The 18857-nt window shown below is 38.3% G+C and overlaps 1 protein-coding gene across 3 annotated transcripts in view; it reads left to right on the top strand.

Moving 5' to 3' along the window:
- Window positions 1-18857, top strand: part of MANBA (mannosidase beta) — a 117143-nt gene that overhangs the window by 57675 nt on the left and 40611 nt on the right. For all 3 annotated transcript variants that reach the window (XM_064384053.1, XM_064384054.1, XM_064384055.1), the window contains 3 exons: window positions 5092-5243; window positions 14259-14376; window positions 16367-16453. In XM_064384053.1, coding sequence (XP_064240123.1) covers window positions 5092-5243; window positions 14259-14376; window positions 16367-16453 — 357 coding nt within the window. The remainder of the gene's footprint in view (window positions 1-5091; window positions 5244-14258; window positions 14377-16366; window positions 16454-18857) is intronic.

Genomic DNA, 18857 nt, shown 5'->3' on the forward strand with positions numbered 1-18857 from the left:
AAAAAATTTTAGTCTCATATGAAGATTATATATTTAGTTTGGATGCAAATATATGTTACTCAAGGGTCTTTTCAAGAAATCTTCCAGAACCTATTATTTCCTCTGAAGTAAAATACCTGTTGTAGAAGAAGGCTTTTATGTGACAATCAAGACCGCCAGAGGACGTAGAAAATTACTGACACTTACCGTAGAAGCAAGAGCCTTTCACCTGTCAAAGAATGCCCAGAAGGAAAGGTGGCTGGTAATTACTACTTCACCTCTGAGGCACTGTCAGGTGGTTTGGGGTTTATTGTGACCCCAGTCATAACTTGTTATTGCAAGAGTTGGGGGATAGAAAGAGATGTCTTTTTATAAGAACGTTTGCACAGAAAAGAAAAATATGCTGGAAAGTATTATGTTGTATAGTTAATACTATTTGTAGCATTAATGGATATTAAGAAATAAATAGGCTAAGCGCGGTGGCTCATGCCTGTAACCCCAGCACTTTGGAAGGCCGAGGCAGGCAGATCATCTGAGGTCAGGAGTTTGAGACCAGCATGACCAATATGGTGAAACCCTGTCTCTATTAAAAATACAAAACTTAGCCAGGCATGGTGATGGGTGCCAGTAATCCCAACTACTCGGGAGACTGAGACAGAATTGCTTGAACCCAGGAGGCAAAGGTTGCAATGAGCCAAGATTGTGCCATTGCACTCTAGCCTGGGCAACAACAGAGCAAGACTCTTTCTCAAAAAAAAAAAAAAAAAAAAGTAAAAGGAATTAATAAGTTCTATTTTCTGCAGTAGTGATTCTCAAAATTTTTGGTACTCAGCACTGCATTATACTTACAAAATTCATTGAAAACTCCAACAGGCTTTTGTTTATATGGGTTATATATGCCGATATTTACCATATTAAATATTAAAACTGAGAATTAAATATTTACTTATTCATTTTAAACAACCATAAAAAACTCATGTCACATGTGACTATTTTTTATATATGATTTATTTTATAAAAAATGTATTTACAAAAAAACTAGTGGAAATGATAGTTTTACATGTTTGCAAGTCACTTTAATGTCTTGCTTCGTAGAAGACAAATGGATTCTTATTTGTATCAGCCTTCAGTCAATTTGCAATATGTTGTTTTGATGAAACAGATTAAGGAAATCTGACTTCACACAGATATACTTGGAAAAGGAAAAAGATAGTCTTTTCAGATAAATTGTGGACTTTCTTTTAACAAATGATTGTTTCTTAAAGGTTAGTTGCAATGTGGACGCTGAAGTCATTTCAATAAACTTTTTATTCTCTGTTACATTAAAATCCATTGGTCTATCTTGCACTTTGTATGGATTCTTAACCCATATTATGTGATATTGTAATATAATGCATTGGTTATTGGAAAATGTTTGTTTCTTGAGCATTACAGATCTTCCAAATGTTGAAACATTTCCTTTTATAATATCACATTTGTTAATATCACCACTGACGTCATCTAAAAAGTTTTTAAGTATTCAAGTAGTATCTACTACCATGAGGTAGTACATACAAGTTCTCCCTAATCCCAATTTTTACTTAAAAGTTTGAGTTTTATCCTTGGCCACAAATACTACTGCTTGTTTTCCTTGAAGTGATAGGCTCACTCCATTCATTTTCAAGAGAATGTCTGCCAGGTGTCCAGGTCTGAATAACCATCATTTGTCTATCAGCCCTTTTATCAAGTAAAAATGGGGTTTCATGAACAAGAAGGCAATTCAGCTTACATACAACTGTAATAATGGCCCAGAGGCTTTTCATCCAGCTATCTATTGTGAATGATGCTTTATGGAGATTGCCCATTTCATAACACAGGATATTAAAATAATGCATACTGAGGGTTGGGATTTAATGAAATTAATGCTTACTGCTTTATCAGAGACACAGTCTTAAGTGAAACTGGCTTTTTTCATTTTCCTGCTAATGCATGAAGGTGAAAGATGTGATGACCACTAGCACGGTTTGGAGCTGCTGCCTTGTTTCCTGCTAAGGAAGCAGCAGTGTTTCCCACCACTGCTTTTGTAACATCAGTGCAAATGTTAACACAGTAATTACAGGATAACCTTGAGACTCAAAAAATTATTTAGTACTTTCAATATTTCAGCACCTCTTGTATATTGTTGCCAAAAATTCACAGAGAAGAAGATTTTTGATGATTTATTGTGCTGATAACAGACAAATACAAGCAAACTGGCAAATCCATCAATATCTGAAGATTCACTCATTTGTAAAGCAAAAATATGATTGTTTCACTTGAGATATCAAGCCAGTCTTCAAATCCCAAAAAGAGATTTGCAGTCAGATCTCTTAATTGGATGAGTTACTCTGTCATTGCAAAGCAGCAGTGCTGTGATTTCCTTTACTGACTTTTCATCCAATAAGCATTCTGCAATGTCAACAGTACAACTATCTCTCAGCTGCTCTGTGTACTTCTCTAGCCAGGGCTGTGTAACTAACCCTGTAAGATGCTTCAGTGGGTTTTTCACTGTTTATCTTTTAACGAGCTTATCATGTCTAAGTTTAAATATTCAATTTTCTTCTTTATACTGTGAATGATTCATCTCAATGAGACATTACAGCTTAACTGGCACCATAAATATTATTTTAAAATGTTCCATGGCATAACACACAAAAAGTTAAGTTATTAACATCCATAAAGTTGAGAGAAAGATGGCTTTCATCATAATTTCATTTCTTCTTCATAATTTTACCCAGTTTCTTTAAAATAGATTCTTCCCTTCCTTGAGTCAAAAGACTGACATGTCAGTTTCACTTTTTTTTGGCATCTTTAGATATAGACAGATAGAGCAGTGCAGTTATAGGTTGAGAAGATAAGCCTTCTTCTTCTTCTTCTTTTTTTTTTTGAGACATAGTCTTGCTCTGTAATCCAGGCTGGAGTGCAATGGCATGATCTCGGCTCACTGCAACCTCTGCCTCCTGGGTTTAAGTGATTCTTTTGCCTTTGCCTCCCAAGTAGCTGGGATTATAGACATGCATCACCACACGCAGCTAATTTTTATATTTTTAGTAGAGACAGGATTTCACCATGTTGGCCAGGCTGGTAAGAAGTAAGCCTTCTAATCCCACTTTGAAAATTCATCCCTGAATTAGAAAAAAAGTATTAAAAATAAATTTTCTTTTAGAACAACATAAAGTATTAAGTGTAAAGTAAGTTTCAATTAAAATTAAAATTTGTTTTTATTTGAAAACTTAAAAATACTGCTGTGAAACAAAAGAACAAGTAGTACCTGCCCCTTTTATGCTTCTGTGTAGGTGGCAAGGGAAACTTTGGGGTTCAAAATAAGAATTTATCGAACAACAATGAGGGTATAGAGATTACAGCAGGAATAATAAAAGGCAGCTATTAATAGTAAGAACACAGTAAAAGTACAGAGAACAAATTGAGTTAACCTCTGACAGTGCACTGCTTCATACCATAAACCTCTGCCTCAGCTCAGCGCTACATCACAACAGAATACAAAGCACACGTTCTGTTAGCTGTCAGAGTAATGAAGTAGGCACACATCTGGAAAATTCCACTGACACTCAGAGACTGAGAGAAATAAAAGCAAATAACGTTTTAGTTTTACTATAAGTAAAGTCAGGGGCCCACTGAAAGGCTCCAAGGGACCCCAGGCCACATTTAAAGAACCACTTACTGTTCTAGATGTTGGAACCCATCATCACGGTATTTTAGAAGTCACCTCTGAAGATCACTGTGCATTCTTTACACTTTTAACCCTGAAGCGGGAGTGGTCATCCCGTGTCAAGATCCTCCAGGACATATTCTGTATCTTCTTGTAAAGTTAATTCTGATATCTTTTGTCATTTCATATAAATGAGGGCAAGAGTCAAGAAGCAGAATGGTGAATGGTTTTATTACATGAAATAATTTGACTAATTCATTCACTGATTTTTTTAAATTAGAGAAATGTGTGCTTTTGGGGTAAGGCTAGGCTTTATTGATGTAAAATCTTGTCATAGAAACTTGATCCAGTTTATGACTGCCAAGAATTAAGATTTGATAAAAACATCAAAGCTTCTTTATCTGGGATCTTGCTGCCCATGCTTAACTGGGGGAAAACCTGGCTAGGCTGTCACCAGGATGGAGTCTCTTGCTTCCTCTCCAGAGCACCAATAGCACGGAGTGTGTGCCCCTGCCCCATCTACTTCCATTACTGCACCATGTACATCTCCAGTCAAGAAACCAGAGTGTGCTCAAACATTGAGTTTAATGGGTAATTAGGATTAAATTACCCATTAAACAAAGTGATTTTATGGTAATGTGTTATAAGATTGGAAAGTTGTTAAATTATAACATTTGATTCTAGGATGCATGTTTGGCTACATTTTAACAACACTGAAATGAGAATGTGTTTTTTGAAGACAGCATTTTTTTTTCTATTTTTGTGAAATAGTGTGTTTTTTATTTAATTTAGAAATGTTATCTTCAAATTGTCTTTTTCGATGTAATCACAAATGCCTGTTTCATGTGGAAGAGTACAGTAGCTCTTTAGTGGTTTCTACATTTCTCTTTTAAAAGGGAAATAACAGATGCTAGCAATAATTTATGAGTGTATATTCCTGAAATGTGCATTTCCACATTATGTGCTTCATAGTAAATAGGAAAATTAACATTAAACTACTGAATGTACATTTTTCAAAAAGGTGTGCTTCTTTTTTTTTCCAATGCATTTTTTTCAATGCATTTTTTTTAAATTGCATTTTAGGTTTTGGGGTACATGTGAAGAACATGCAAGATTGTTGCATAGGTTCATACATGGCAGTGTGATTTGCTGCCTTCCTCCCCTTCACCTATATCTGGCATTTCTCCCCATGCTCTCTCTCCCCAACTCCCCACCCCCCGCTGTCCCTCCCCTATTTCCCCCCAACAGACCCCAGTGTGTAATGCTCCCCTCCTTGTGTCCATGTGTTCTCATCGTTCAACATCCTCCTATGAGTGAGAACATGCGGTGTTTGATTTTCTGTTAGGTGTGCTTCTTTTTTTAAAAAAAACCATTTTGCTTATGTTTTAAATTTGATATTTGTCATTTAATTCTGTTTATTGCAGGTTTACTTTAGGACAGTGGAACTTATAGAAGAGCCCATAAAAGGGTCTCCTGGTTTGAGTTTCTATTTCAAAATTAATGGATTTCCCATATTTCTAAAAGGTTCAAACTGGATCCCAGCAGATTCATTCCAGGACCGAGTAACCTCTGAGTTGTAAGTTATTGTCTTTCTTTTTTTGGTTCTCTTTTAATTGACAGTCCTGCAAAGCTTAAGGTTTACTCATTTTTACCTTCTTTAGTCCCTAGGCAAGGAACTAAGAGATAGTGTAGAATTCTAGATGATGGAAACTTTAGAATGGACAGGATTTAAAAAATCATATTTCCACTCTCCTGGGCTATAGGTGGTCTTACAGCTAAATGATTTGAGACTGTTGAAGCCATTTGATTTTTAGAAAACTATTATATGTTTACTCTGGAGAAATAGGAAAATGACTAATTCATATATTGAATAGTTAGTCCCTGAAAAAAAATATTAAATTCTAATTTTTTCAGCTTTTCAAAGGATACCTTAAATGTTTTTGAGTGTGGGTTTGAAAGATAAGAACACATATTTACCTTTCTTTTTTTTTTTTCTTTTCTTTTTTTTTTTTTTTGAGAAAGAGTCTTACTCGGTTGCCCAGACTGGAGTGCAGTGGTGCTATCTCAGCTCACTGCAACCTCTACTTCCCAGGCCCAAAAGATTATCCTGCCTCAGCCTCCCGAGTAGCTGGGATTACAGGCATGGGCTACTACCACCTGGGTAATTTTTGTATTTTTAGTAGAGATGGGGTTTCACCCTGTTGGCTAGGCTGGTCTTCAAATCTTGACCCCAAATGATCCACCCACCTTGGCCTCCCAACGTGTTGGGATTACAAGTGTGAGCCACTGGGCCCGGCCCCATGGTTACCTTCCTATGCTAAGATATTTGCATATTCTTTTTTTTTTAGTATACTTTAAGTTATGGGGTACATGTGCAGAACATACATGTTTGTTACATAGGTATACACGTACAATGGTGGTTTGCTGCATCTATTACCCTGTCATCTACATTAGGCATTTCTCCTAATGCTATCCCTCCCCTGGCCCTCCACCCCCTGCTATCCCTCCCTTAGCCCCCCAACTCCCAACAGGCCCCAGTATATGATGTTCCCCTCCCTATGTCCATGTGTTTTCATTGTTCAACACTCACTTATGAGTGAGAACATGCAGTGTTTGGTTTTCTGTTCTTGTGTCAGTTTGCTGAGAATGATAGTTTCCAGCTTCATCCATGTCCCTGCAAAGGACATAAGATCATCCTTTTTTATTGCTGCATAGTATTCCATGGTGTATATGTGCCACATTTTCTTTATCCAGTCTATCATTGATGGGCATTTGGGTTGGTTTCAGGTCTTTGCTGTTGTGAAAAATGCAACAATAAAAATACATGTGCATGTGTCTTTATAACAGAGTGATTTATAATCCTTTGGGTATATGCCCAGTAATGGGATTGCTGGGTCATATGGTATTTCTAGTTCCAGATCCTGAGGAATTGTCACACTGTCTTCCACATGGTTGAAGTAATTTACACTCCCACTAACAGTGTAAAAGCATTCCTATTTCTCCACATCCTCTCTAGCATCTGTTGTCTCCTGATTTTTTAATGATTGCCATTCTAACTGGCATGAGATGGTATCTCATTGTGGTTTTGATTTTCATTTCTCTAATGACTAGTGATGATGAGCTTTTTTTCATGTTTCTTGGCTGCATAAATGTCTTCTTTTGAGAAATGTCTGTTCATACCCTTTGCCTGCTTTTTCATGGGGTTGTTTTTTCTTGTAAATTTGTTTAAGTTCTTTTCAGATTCTGGATATTAGCCCTTTATCAGATGAGTAGATTGCAAACATTTTTTTCCCATTCTGTTGGTTGCTGGTTCATTCTAATGATAGTTTCTTTTTGCTGTGCAGAAGCTCTTAAGTTTAATTAGATCCCATTTGTCTATTTTGACTTTTGTTACCCTTGCTTTTGGTGTTTTAGTCATGAAGTCCTTGCCCATGCCTATGTCTTGAATGGTGTTGCCTAGGTTTTCTTCTAGAGTTTTTATGGTTTTGGGTCTTATATTTAAGTCTTTAATCCATCTTGAGTTAGTTTTTGTATAAGGTGTAAGGAAGGAATCCAGTTTTAGCTTTCTGCATATGGCTAGCCAGTTTTCCCAACACCATTTATTAAACAGAGAATCCTTCCCCATTGCTTGGTTTTGTCAGGTTTGTCAAAGATTAGATGGTTGTGGATCTATGGCATTATTTCTGAGGCCTCTTTTCTGTTCTGTTTGTCTGTATCTCTGTTTTGATACCAGTACCATACTCTTTTGATTACCGTAGTCTTGTAGTATAATTTGAAGTTAGGTAGCATGATGTCTCAAGCTTTGGTTTTGTTTTGCTTAGGATTGCCTTGATTATGTGGGCTCTTTTTTGGTTCCATATGAAATTTAAGGTTTATTTTTCCAGTTCTGTGAAGAAAGTCAATGGTAGCTTGATGGGGATAGCATTGAATCTATAAATTATCTTGGGCAGTATGGCCATTTTCATGATATTGATTCTTCCTAATCATGAGCATGGAATGTTTTTCCATGTGTTTGTGTCCTCTCTTACTTCCTTGAGCAGTGGTTTGTAGTTCTCCTTGAAGAGGTCCTTCACAGCCCTTAATAGTTGTATTCCTAGGTATTTTATTCTCTTTGTAGCAATTGTGAATGGGAGTTCACTCATGATTTGGTTCTCTGTTTGTCTGTTGCTGGCGTATAGGAATGTTTGTGATTTTTGCAAATTGATTTTGTATCCTGAGACTTTGCTAAAGTTGCTTATCAGCTTAAGGAGATTTTGGGCTGAGATGGTGGGGTCTTCTAAATATACAATCATGTTGTCTGCAAATAGACTATTTGACTTCATATTTTCCTAATCGAATACCTTTTATTTCTTTTTCTTACCTCACTGCTCTGGCCAGAACTTCCAAATGAATAGGAGTGGTGAAAGAAGGCATCCTTGTCTTTTGCCAGTTTTCAAAGGGAATGCTTCCAGTTTTTGCCAATTAAGTATGATATTGGCTGTGGGTTTGTCATAAACAGCTATTATTATTTTGAGATATGTTCCATCAATACCTAGTTTATTGAAAGTTTTTAGCATAAAGGGCTGTTGAATTTTGTCAAAGGTCTTCTCTGCATCTATTGAGATAATCATATGATTTTTGTCTTTGGTTCTGTTTATGTGCTGGATTGCATTTATAGATTTGTATATGTTGAAACAGCCTTGCATCCCCGGGTTGAAGCCAACTTTATCATGATGGATAAGTTTTTGATGTGCTTTTGGATTCCGTTTTCCAGTATTTTCTTGAGGATTTTCGCACTGATGTTCACCATGGATATTGGCCTGAAATTTTCTTTTTTGTTGTGTCTCTGTCAGGTTTTGGTATCAGAATGATGTTGGTCTCATAAAATGTGTTATAAAGGAGTCCCTCCTTTTGTATTGTTTGGAACAGTTTCAGAAGGAATGGTACCAGCTTCTCTTTGTGCCTCTGGTAGAATTCAGCTGTGGACCCATCTGGTCCTGAACTTTTTTTTGGTTGGTAGGTTATTAATTGCTGCCTCAATTTCAGACCTTGTTGTTGGTCTGTCAGGGATTCGACTTCTTTTTGGTTTAGTCTTGGGAAGGCGTTAAGTGTCCAGGAATTTATCCATTTCTTCTAGATTGGTTTATTTTCATAGAGATGTTTGTAGTATTCTCTGATGGTAGTTTGTATTTCTGTGGGACCAGTGGTGATATCCCCTTTATCATTTTTATTGCGTCTATTTGATTCTTCTCTCTTTTCTTCTTTATTAGTCTGGCTAGCTGTCTATCTAATTTGTTGATCATTTCAAAACGCCAGCTTCTGGATTCATTGATTTTTTGAAGGGTTTTTCATGTCTCTGTCTCCTTCAGTTATGCTCTGATCTTAGTTATTTCTTGTCTTCTGCTAGCTTTTGAATGTGTTTGTTCTTGCTTCTCTAGTCCTTTTAATCATGATGTTAGGGTGTCAATTTTAGATCTTTCCTGCTTTCTCTTGTGGGGATTTAATGCTATAAATTTCCCTTTACACACTGCTTTAAATGTGTCCCAGAGATTCTGGTATGTTGTGTCTTCATTCTCATTGGTTTCAGAGAACATCTTTATTTCAGCCTTCATTTCATTATGTATCCCATAGTCATTCAGGAGCAGGTTGTTCAGTTTCCATGTAGTTGTGTGGTTGTGAGTGAGTTTCTTAATCCTGAGTTCTCATTTGATTGCACTGTGGTTTAAGACACTGTTAAGATTTCTGTTCTTTTACATTTGCTGAGGAGTGTTGTACTTCCAATTATGTGATCAATATCAGAATAAGTGTGATGTGGTGCTGAGAAGAATGTATATTCTGTGGATTTGGGGTGGAGAGTTCTGTAGATGTCTATTAGGTTTGCTTCTTCCAGAGCTGAGTTCAAGTCTTGGATATTCTTGTTAATTTTCTGTCTCATTGATCTGTCTAATATTGACAGTTGGGTGTTAAAGTCTCCCACTATTATTGTTTGGGAGTCTAAGTCTTTTTTTAGGTCTTTAAGAAATTATTTTATGTATCTGGGTGCTCCTGTATTGGGTACATATATATTTAGGATAGATAGCTCTTCTTGTTACATTGATCTCTTTACCATTATGTAATGCCCTTCTTTGTCTCTTTTGATCTTTGTTGGTTTAAAGTCTGTTTTATCAGAGACTAGGATTGCAATTCCTGCTTTTTTTTTTTTTTTGCTTTCCATTGGCTTGGCAAATTTTCCTCTATCCCTTTATTTTGAGCCTATGCATGTCTTTGCATGTGAGATGGGTCTCTTGAATACAACACACCGATGGGTCTTGACTCTTTATCCAATTTGCCAGTCTGTGTCTTTTAATTGGGGGGCATTTAGGCCATTTACATTTAAGGTTAATATTGTTATGTGTGAATTTGATCCTGCCTTTATGATGCTAGCTGGTTGTTTTGCCCATTAGTTGATGTAGTTTCTGCATTGTGTTGATGGACTTTACAATTTAGTATGTTTTTGCAGTGACTGGTACTGGTTGTTCCTTTCCATGTTTAGTGTTTCCTTCAGGAGCTCTCATAAGGCAGGCCAGGTGGTGACAAAATCTCTTAATTGTTGCTTGTCTGTAATGGATTTTATTTCTCCTTTGCTTATGAAGCTTAGGTTGGCTGGATATGAAATTCTGGGTTGAAAATTCTTTTCTTTAAGAATGTTGAATATTGGCTCCTAATCTCTTCTGGCTTGTAGGGTTTCTCCTGAGAGATCTGCTGTGAGTCTGATGGGCTTCCCTTTGTGAGTAACTTGACCTTTCTCTCTGGCTGCCCTTAGCATTTTTTCCTTCATTTCAACCTTGGTGAATCTGCTGATTACGTGTCTTGGGGTTGCTCTTCTTGAGGAGTATCTTTGTGGTGTTCTCTGTACTTCCTGAATTTGGATGTTAGCCTGTCTTGCTAGGTTGGGGATGTTCTCTTGGATAGTATCCTGAAGAGTGTTTTCCAACTTGGTTTCATTCTCCCTGTCACTTTCAGGTACATCAATCAAACGTAGATTTCGTCTTTTCACATAATTCCATATTTCTTGGAGGCTTTGTTCCTTTCTTTTCACTCTTTTTTCTCTAATCTTGCCTTCTTGTTTTATTTCATTGAGTTTATCTTAAATCTCTGATATCCTTTCTTCCGCTTGATTGATTTGGCTATTGCAACTTGTGTATGCTTCATGAAGTTCTTGTGCTGTGTTTTTCAGCCCCATCAGGTCATTTATGTTCTTCTCTAAAGTGGTTATTCTAGTTAGCATTTCATTTAACTTTTTTCCAAGGTTCTTAGCTTTCTTGCCTTGGGTTAGAACATGCTCTGTTAGCTCGGAGAATTTTATTACCTACCTCCTGAAGCCTGCTTCTGTCAATTTGTCAAACTCATTCTCCATCCAGTTTTGTTCTTTTGCTGGTGAAGAGTTGTGATCTCTTGGAGGAGAAGAGGTGTTCTGGTTTTTGGAATTTTCAGCCTTTTTTTGTGCTGGTTTCTTCCCATCTTTGTGGATTTATCTACCTTTGGTCTTTGAAATTGGTGATTTTGGATGGGGTCTCTGAGTGGACATCCTTTCTGTTGATGCTGAAACTATTTCTTTCTGTTTGTTAGTTTTCCTTCTAACATCAGCCCCTCTGCTGCAAGTCTGCTGGAGTTTGCTGGACGTCTACTCCAGACCCTGCTTACCTGGGAATCACTAGCAGGGGCTGCAAAACAGCAAAGATTGGTGCCTGTTCCTTCTTCTGGTAGCTTCATCCCAGAAGCATACCTGCCAGATGCCTACCAGAGCTTTCCCATCTGAGGTGTCTGTTGGCCCCTGCTGGAAGGTGTCTGCTAGTCAGGATACACGGGGGTCAGGGAGGCAGTCTGTTCCTTATCAGAGCTAGAATGCTGTGCTGGGAGACCCACTGCACTCTTTACAGCTGCTAGGCAGGGATGTTTAAGTCTGCTGAAGCTGTACCCACAATTGTCTCTTTCCCCAGGTGCTCTGTCCCAGGAAGGTCGGGCTTTATTTATAAGTCCCTGAAGGGCTGCTGCCTTTTTTCAGCAATGCCCTGCCCAGCAGTCTAGTGACACAGTCTGCCTGCAGAGGCCTTGCTCAGCTTCTGTGGTCTCCACTCAGTTCAAACTTCCCTGCAACTTTGTTTACACAGGTGAGGTTAAAACCTCCTACTTGAGCCTTAGCAATGGCAGATGCCCCTCCCTCCATGGAGGAGCTCAAACCTCCCAGGTCGAGTTCAGACTACTGTGCTGGCTGCGAGAATTTCAAGCCAATGAAACTTAGCTTGCTGGTCTTTGTGGGGGTGGGACCTGGCCGAGCCAGATCACTTGACTCCCTGGCTTCAGCCCCCTTTTTCAGCAGAGTGAACAGTTTTGTCTCACTGGTGTTCCAGGTGCCACTGGGGTATGAAAAAAAGAAAACTGCTGTGGCTAGCTTGATGTCTTTCCAAATAGACGCTCAATTTTGTGCTGGAAACTCAGGGCCCTGGTGTTGTAGGCACCAGAGGGAATCTTCTGGTCTGCGGGTTGTGAAGATCATGGGAAAAGCACAGTATCTGAACTGGAGTGCCAGGAACAGTCCTTAATGGCTTCCCTTGGCTAGGAGAGGGAGTTCTCTAGCCCTTTGCACTTCCCGGGTGAGGTGATGCCCCACCCTGCTTTGACTTACCCTCCTTCAGCTGCACCCACTGTCTAACCAGTCCCAATGAGATGAACCAGGTACCTCAGTGGGAAATGCAGAGATTACCCACCTTCTGCATCGCTCTTGCTGGAAACTGCACACCAGAGCTGTTCCTATTTGACCATCTTGCCAGCAGTTCCGATACTTGCATGTTCTTCTACTTTTATCTTAGCAAAAGAACTAGAAGAAATCTTGTGTGTCATGGGGGTGTGGTTGTGGGAGGGTGGGAAGGAAACTGGGAGCTGTTGGTCAGAGTATAGAATGCAGCAGATATGAAGGAGAACAAGTCCAGAGATCTGATGTGCCCTAGGACTGTGGAGAAAAAAAAAAATTGTGCTATTTATGGGATTCAGGCTAAATGAGTAGATTTTGGCTACTCTGGCCACAAACACAGAAAGAGTGGGTAACTATGTAGGACAGCAGTCCCCAGCCTTTTTAGCACCAAGGACCAGTTTCATGGAAGACAGTTTTTCCACAGATTGGGGGCAGGGAGTGGGGGGATAGTTTTGGGATGAAACTGTTCCACCTCAGATCATCAGGAATTAGATTCTCATAAGGAGCATGCAACCTGGATCCCTCGCATGCACAGTTCACAATGGGGTTTCTGCTCCTTTTAGAATCTAATGTGCCGCTGATCTGACAGGAGGTCAGGTAGTAACACTCGCTAACCTGCTGCTCACCTTGTGCTGGTCCATGGCCGCCTGGTCCATGGTCCAGTCCATGTTCTGGGGGTTGGGACTCCTAATATAGGATGGTGAGTATATTCGTTTGTTTCACTGTAGTTATTTTTAACTATCTATATGTATCCCATAACATCATGTCATATACCTTAAATATGCATAATACAATTTATTTTAAAACAAAATATAGTCTTAACAGTTCTAGATCTAGGAAAAAAATAAAAATATTTTTCTGAGACTGCAAGAATAGAACTTTGGAAGAAAGTAATATTTTCTAATTGGATCTGTAAACTTACATCTTTTTGATGCTGAAAATAAACTTTATGAAATGAAAATAAACACATTTAAACTTATTTATTATCTAAGTTAAATAACATTTTAGCATATTTACAAATGTATAAGTGTGCATTGTAGTTTATTATTTGATGTTTAGAATGTAAATGTCAGTAACTAAACCCAGATTTTTTTCTAAAAGTTGTGGTAATTTCCTTTTACTTTAAAATGTGTCCATTTAGATTTCATAAGAAAATGAAATTGTTCTTCAGATATAGACACGAGATAATTGGCTCTATCTTCTCCTTTTCAAATGCTCCTCTCTCCTCCTGGCTGGGGCTGGGTTGGCTGTGGTTGGTCAGCCCGACTGGGCCAATTGGCAAGCCTGCCTGTGGTGCCTGTGCTGAGCCCACAGTGCCCTGGGTCTGCCCAGCCTGTCATTTGACTTGAGCAGTGTTCTGGGGTTGGAAGGAGGGTACATGCTCTCAAGCTGCCTGTAAGTTTCTAGATTTTCCTGAGGGTCATGTGAGTAGGAATTGGAAAAGGTAGAAAGGAAATTTACTAGAGAAAGAAATACTGGGCTGGAGGAATTCTATATGAGGAGATAGGGGTAACAGGCACTAATACTCAAGTCTTGATTTTGTTTTATAGTTTGGAGGAGTTATATAGAATTAGCAGATACTTTCAAAGACTTACAACTGTATTTTTATAGGAATGAATATAAAACAAAAATTTAATTTTAAAAATAGTATAATAATGTTACTGAAAATTTAGTAGGTAAAGATATTACCCATCCTTTCTCTGTTTATGTGTTTACAGTTAATGTGTACATAATTTTATCTTACTTCCTTTAATTTGCATTATAACCAAACCATCATGATTTTAGAGTATGTTTTTCTAAACACATTTAGAAATGTGTTTATGTGCCACGATCTGTTTTTTTTTTCCAAATTAGGATTTGTTTATAAAATGTCTTGTACAGGTTACAGCTCCTTTTGCAGTCTGTTGTGGATGCTAACATGAATACTCTTCGGGTTTGGGGAGGAGGAGTTTATGAGCAGGATGAATTCTATGAACTCTGTGATGAACTAGGAATAATGGTGAGAAGTCGATAGCATTTTATATATTGATAAGTTACTATACCTCAGTTTGACTGCCAACGTGCTGAATGATGCAATTGCCTTTTCCTTTCTGTCTCAGAGCCAGGAATGATATTCCATTTTGGGCTATAGGAATAAATGGCATCTTATAAACCCAGAGCCATAGGTGATAGCAACTACCATAATTATTTATGTTTAAATGATAGATGTCCTATAAATTATTTATGTACCAGTATATGTATACCTACTTTTAAAATAATTTTCTTTGTGATATTAGGTATGCATATAAAAGAAAATAGAATATTTAAAACACTTAAAGGAGATCTGAGAAAACCTAAAGAGAAGAAAATATGAAATTAAGTAAAGAAAAGGTGTGTTTGATGTTGTTTTTCTAAATTTTTTCTAATTTTTAATTTTTCTTTTCTTGAGACAGAGTCTCACTCTGTCCCAGGCTGGAATGCAGTGGTGCGATCTCAGCTCACTGCACCCTCCCTCACCCCGAGTCCAAGCGATTCTCTTGCCCCAGCCTCCAGAGCAGCTGGGATTATAGGCATGTACTAAATTTTATATTTTTAGTAAGTTAGCATCTAGCTAATTTTTGTATTTTTAATAGAGCTGGGGTTTCACCGTGTTGGCCAAGCTGGCCTCGAACTCCTGGCCTCAGGTGATCCACCCGCCTTGGCCTCTCAAACTGCTGAGGTTACAGATGTGAACTACTGTGGCTGGCCCTAATATTGTTATTAGGTACTTCTAACATGTTTTGCAATTTTGAGGATAAAACAAATATATTCTGTTAATTTTATTATTATTGCTCTAAAATATAAAGAGTGTCACAGGAGACTAGGAATTATATTAATGATAATGCTGATGGTTATTGTAATGACAATATTCTATAATATTTACTGAGTGTCAGGCATTGTTCTAAGTGCTCTATATATTTTATTTTATCTTCATGCCCATTCAGTGAGGTAGTTACTATTCTCTATCCCTATTTACAGATAAGGAAACTGACACATGGAGAGGTTAAATATTTTACCCAAACTCTAACAGCCCGTTTATGGTGGAATCAAGAGTCTGACTCAGACAGGCTATGTTCTTTTTTTCTTTTTTCTTTCATTCTTTTCTTTTCTTTTTTTTTTTTTGAGACGAACTCTCGCTCTGTTGCCTGGGCTGGAATGCAGCAGGGTGATTTTGGCTCACTGCAGCCTCCGCCTCCCAGGTTCAAGCAATTCTCCTGCTTCAGCCTCCCAAGTAGCTAGGATTACAGGTGTGTGCCACCATGCCTGGCTAATTTTTGTATTTTTAGTAGAGACAGAGTTTCACCATGTTGGCAAGGCCGGTCTTGAACTGCTGACCTCAGGTGATCCACCCTCGTCGGCCTCCCAAAGTGCTGGGATTATAGGCATGAGCCATAGCACCCAGCTGGGGCTATGTTCTTAACAACTGCATCACACAGCCTCCTTAGAAAGGGACCTACATGGTTTCATTGCTAAATTGTGCATGTAGTAATCCTTTTGTCTATGAAAAGTTAATTCTTTATAAATGAAGTAGGATTCTTAACAGTCATTGAGTCTTAACCAAAGGTATTCTTAATACCTTTGTTATTAAGGTGCATCTCTTAATACCAAATGCCTGGTGAAAATCGGAATGAATTAAGAGTGAGGAGGGGCTGGAGGGAAGCCTCATTTTGTGTCCCCTCCACACATTTTTTCCTTTTTCAAATTCTTCCATCTTCCCTTTCTTTTGTACCTGCCTAGGATTTTCTCTTCCCTGGTTTCTGTACACTTTTGTGCAGCTCTGGGAAGTCCTAATGTCTGTGATACGTCTCCTGGTTGCCTGTATGCATAGTGGTCCCCCAGTGATCACACTCATCGGGCCAACTTAATTTTTCATTTGTGTGAAAGATAATGCCTAGAGCTCAGAATAAAGACCTTCTTCTGTGTAATAAAACTTATGGAAGTGTTACATTACCTTTTATTTGATTTGCTAGGTGTGGCAGGATTTTATGTTTGCCTGTGCCCTTTATCCAACTGATCAGGGCTTCCTGGATTCAGTGAGAGCAGAAGTTGCTTACCAGGTATGTTATTTCCCTTCCAAGAAGAAAGAAAACACATCATATGTTTTAGTTTTGCCTTTTTAAAAATCTTGCTTCATTTTTGGTGTTTGTTATCTACTAAATCCCATGAAAAATTACACAGTCAGGTAATTGACAACCTAGGTGATTCTACCCAGTATCATGGCTTTACCACCATCTATTGGCTGATGACTCCCAGATTTATCCCCAGCTCTGATTTCTCTGCTGAATTCCTCTTTCTTACATCCAACTGCCTACCTGGTGCCTCTGCTTGGAGGTTTAACAGGCATCTGAAATGTAATATGTACAAACTAAACGTGTATTGCCTCCCCCAATCTTGCTTCTTCTGCAGTTTTCACCTCAGCAAACAGCAATGCCACTGTTTGAATTGCTCAGCAGAAAATTTTAAATTGATAATTGATTCCTCGATTTATTTTGGATTCCACATATTGACATTTATATTTATATTCACAGATATATAAATGCAAGGAAGTGATTATGTGCTTTTTCTGTCCACTGAAAAGACCTAGAAATAATGCCCCACGTTGTAGTATTGAGTATTCTTATATTGAAATGATCTTTCCCGTTAAGAGAAAGGCTTCTGAGAGAAATGGCCGACTCTAGGTCTGACACAGGAAATATATTAGATGATCCTGGACTATCTTCTTTTTACAAATGGCAATGGTGTTCATATAATATTATCAACTGGTAATTTTAGCTACAAATCTGAGGTTTATCAGCTGTGTGCTCAATATACTTATTTCTGCAGCAAGGTCTGTTTAGAGGATGATCATGCTTTGAAACACAGAATGCATTACATTTCCTCTCCCCTAAATATTAAGTGTGTGGCATGGGTTTCCATGTAGAATCAGAGTGGGATGCTTGACAATACAAGAAAATTCTGAATCATGATGTACTCCCAAAATACAGTTTTGGAACCAGCTTGTGAATGTATCTTATGTTAGTAAAATACTATTGAAACATTGGACTGATTCATTAGCATCCGTTAGAAATCATCACTGCACCAGGAGATCACTCCTACTTTGTAAAGAATTTGCAAGACTGTGCAGACATAATGAGTTTTGATAGTGCTCTGCGACATGTTAAAGAAGGAAACAAATCCATTTTCCTGGTAACCTCAGGTAAAGTACAATGTGGATCATTATTGACTCTGATTTCAACTTCTCATGTCCAACTGTCTGCCAGGTTTTTTGCAATGTTGATGTACAAAGAACAAATATTTTGATATTTCTTCCTGAATGGTGAGCCTGCTACCTTAGGGAGGTCACTTTACCTCTTGAGCCTCAATTTCTGTATCTATAACTCTGGTGTGGTATCACTCCTCATGAAACTGTTTCAAAGATTAAATAGGATAATATATGGGAGGCATGCAGTATAAAAGAAATAGCAAATAATACCAGCTGTCCCACTACCACCTCTAACTCAGCGTGTCTTCATTTTTCTTTTTAGCAGGAAATATGAAAGTCATTGATACTTTCTTTTTCTCACCTCCCACATCCAACTGGTTTTAAAGTTGAGACAATTTTTTGATGCCAAAGTTACTTGTACTTTTATTTACTTTCTCACCCCTATACTTACTACTCTAGCTCAAATCCTAGTATTCTGTCTCCTCAATCATTGCATTTGTTTTCTGATTGGGCTCCCTAGTATTGGTCTCTTTCAATATGTACACACTCAACAGAGCTGCCAAAGTCATCTTCCACTGACACATTTTAAGTCATGCTACATTCCCGCTCAGAACCCTGATCCTGGAATATCTCAACATACAGATAACAAGGAAGCTATCAAAGTTACATCAAAAGGATTTTGAGAGATTCTGAGCAGCTAGAAAGGGGACAATTTAAGATTCAATAAGGATAAGGGTGTCAATGAATTGAATCCATCAAGTGTGTTGAAACCTAGAGTTCATAATATTGTGTCTGCAGATGTATATTTTGTGAAAGACCATACAGAAATGCAAGGAAGCGTTATCTATAACACTCAAGATAGTGATTACTTTTGGAAGGAGGAAGGGGCTGTGATTAGGAAGAGGCACGTGGAGGGCTTCCTGTGTGGCTGCCCTGGGTGGTGGCTACAAGGATGTTTGCCTTATAATAATTCACCACGTCATAATGTCATAATGTGTTTTCTGTAACTGTGTTTCATTTTAAAATAAAAGATTTAAAAAGTACAATTGAATCCTTCCCTTACCAGCAGCTCCCCTGAGGTAGCTTCTTGCCCTCTGGGTAAGTATAAGATCCTCTTGTGCGGGACCCTGTCCTGCTGGTGTCCACACTTGTTCAGGCACCATCTCCCTCTTGCTGTCTATGTCCTGGACCATCTTCTCCATCCCCTGCCCTTGTGGGCCACCTCTGTTGTTCTCCTTTGGCCCCTCTTACCTTGAGCA

This window comes from Aotus nancymaae, unplaced genomic scaffold, assembly GCF_030222135.1.
Source record: "Aotus nancymaae isolate 86718 unplaced genomic scaffold, 86718_ANA_hifiasm-v0.15.2.pri h1tg000033l, whole genome shotgun sequence".
Taxonomy (NCBI): domain Eukaryota; kingdom Metazoa; phylum Chordata; class Mammalia; order Primates; family Aotidae; genus Aotus; species Aotus nancymaae.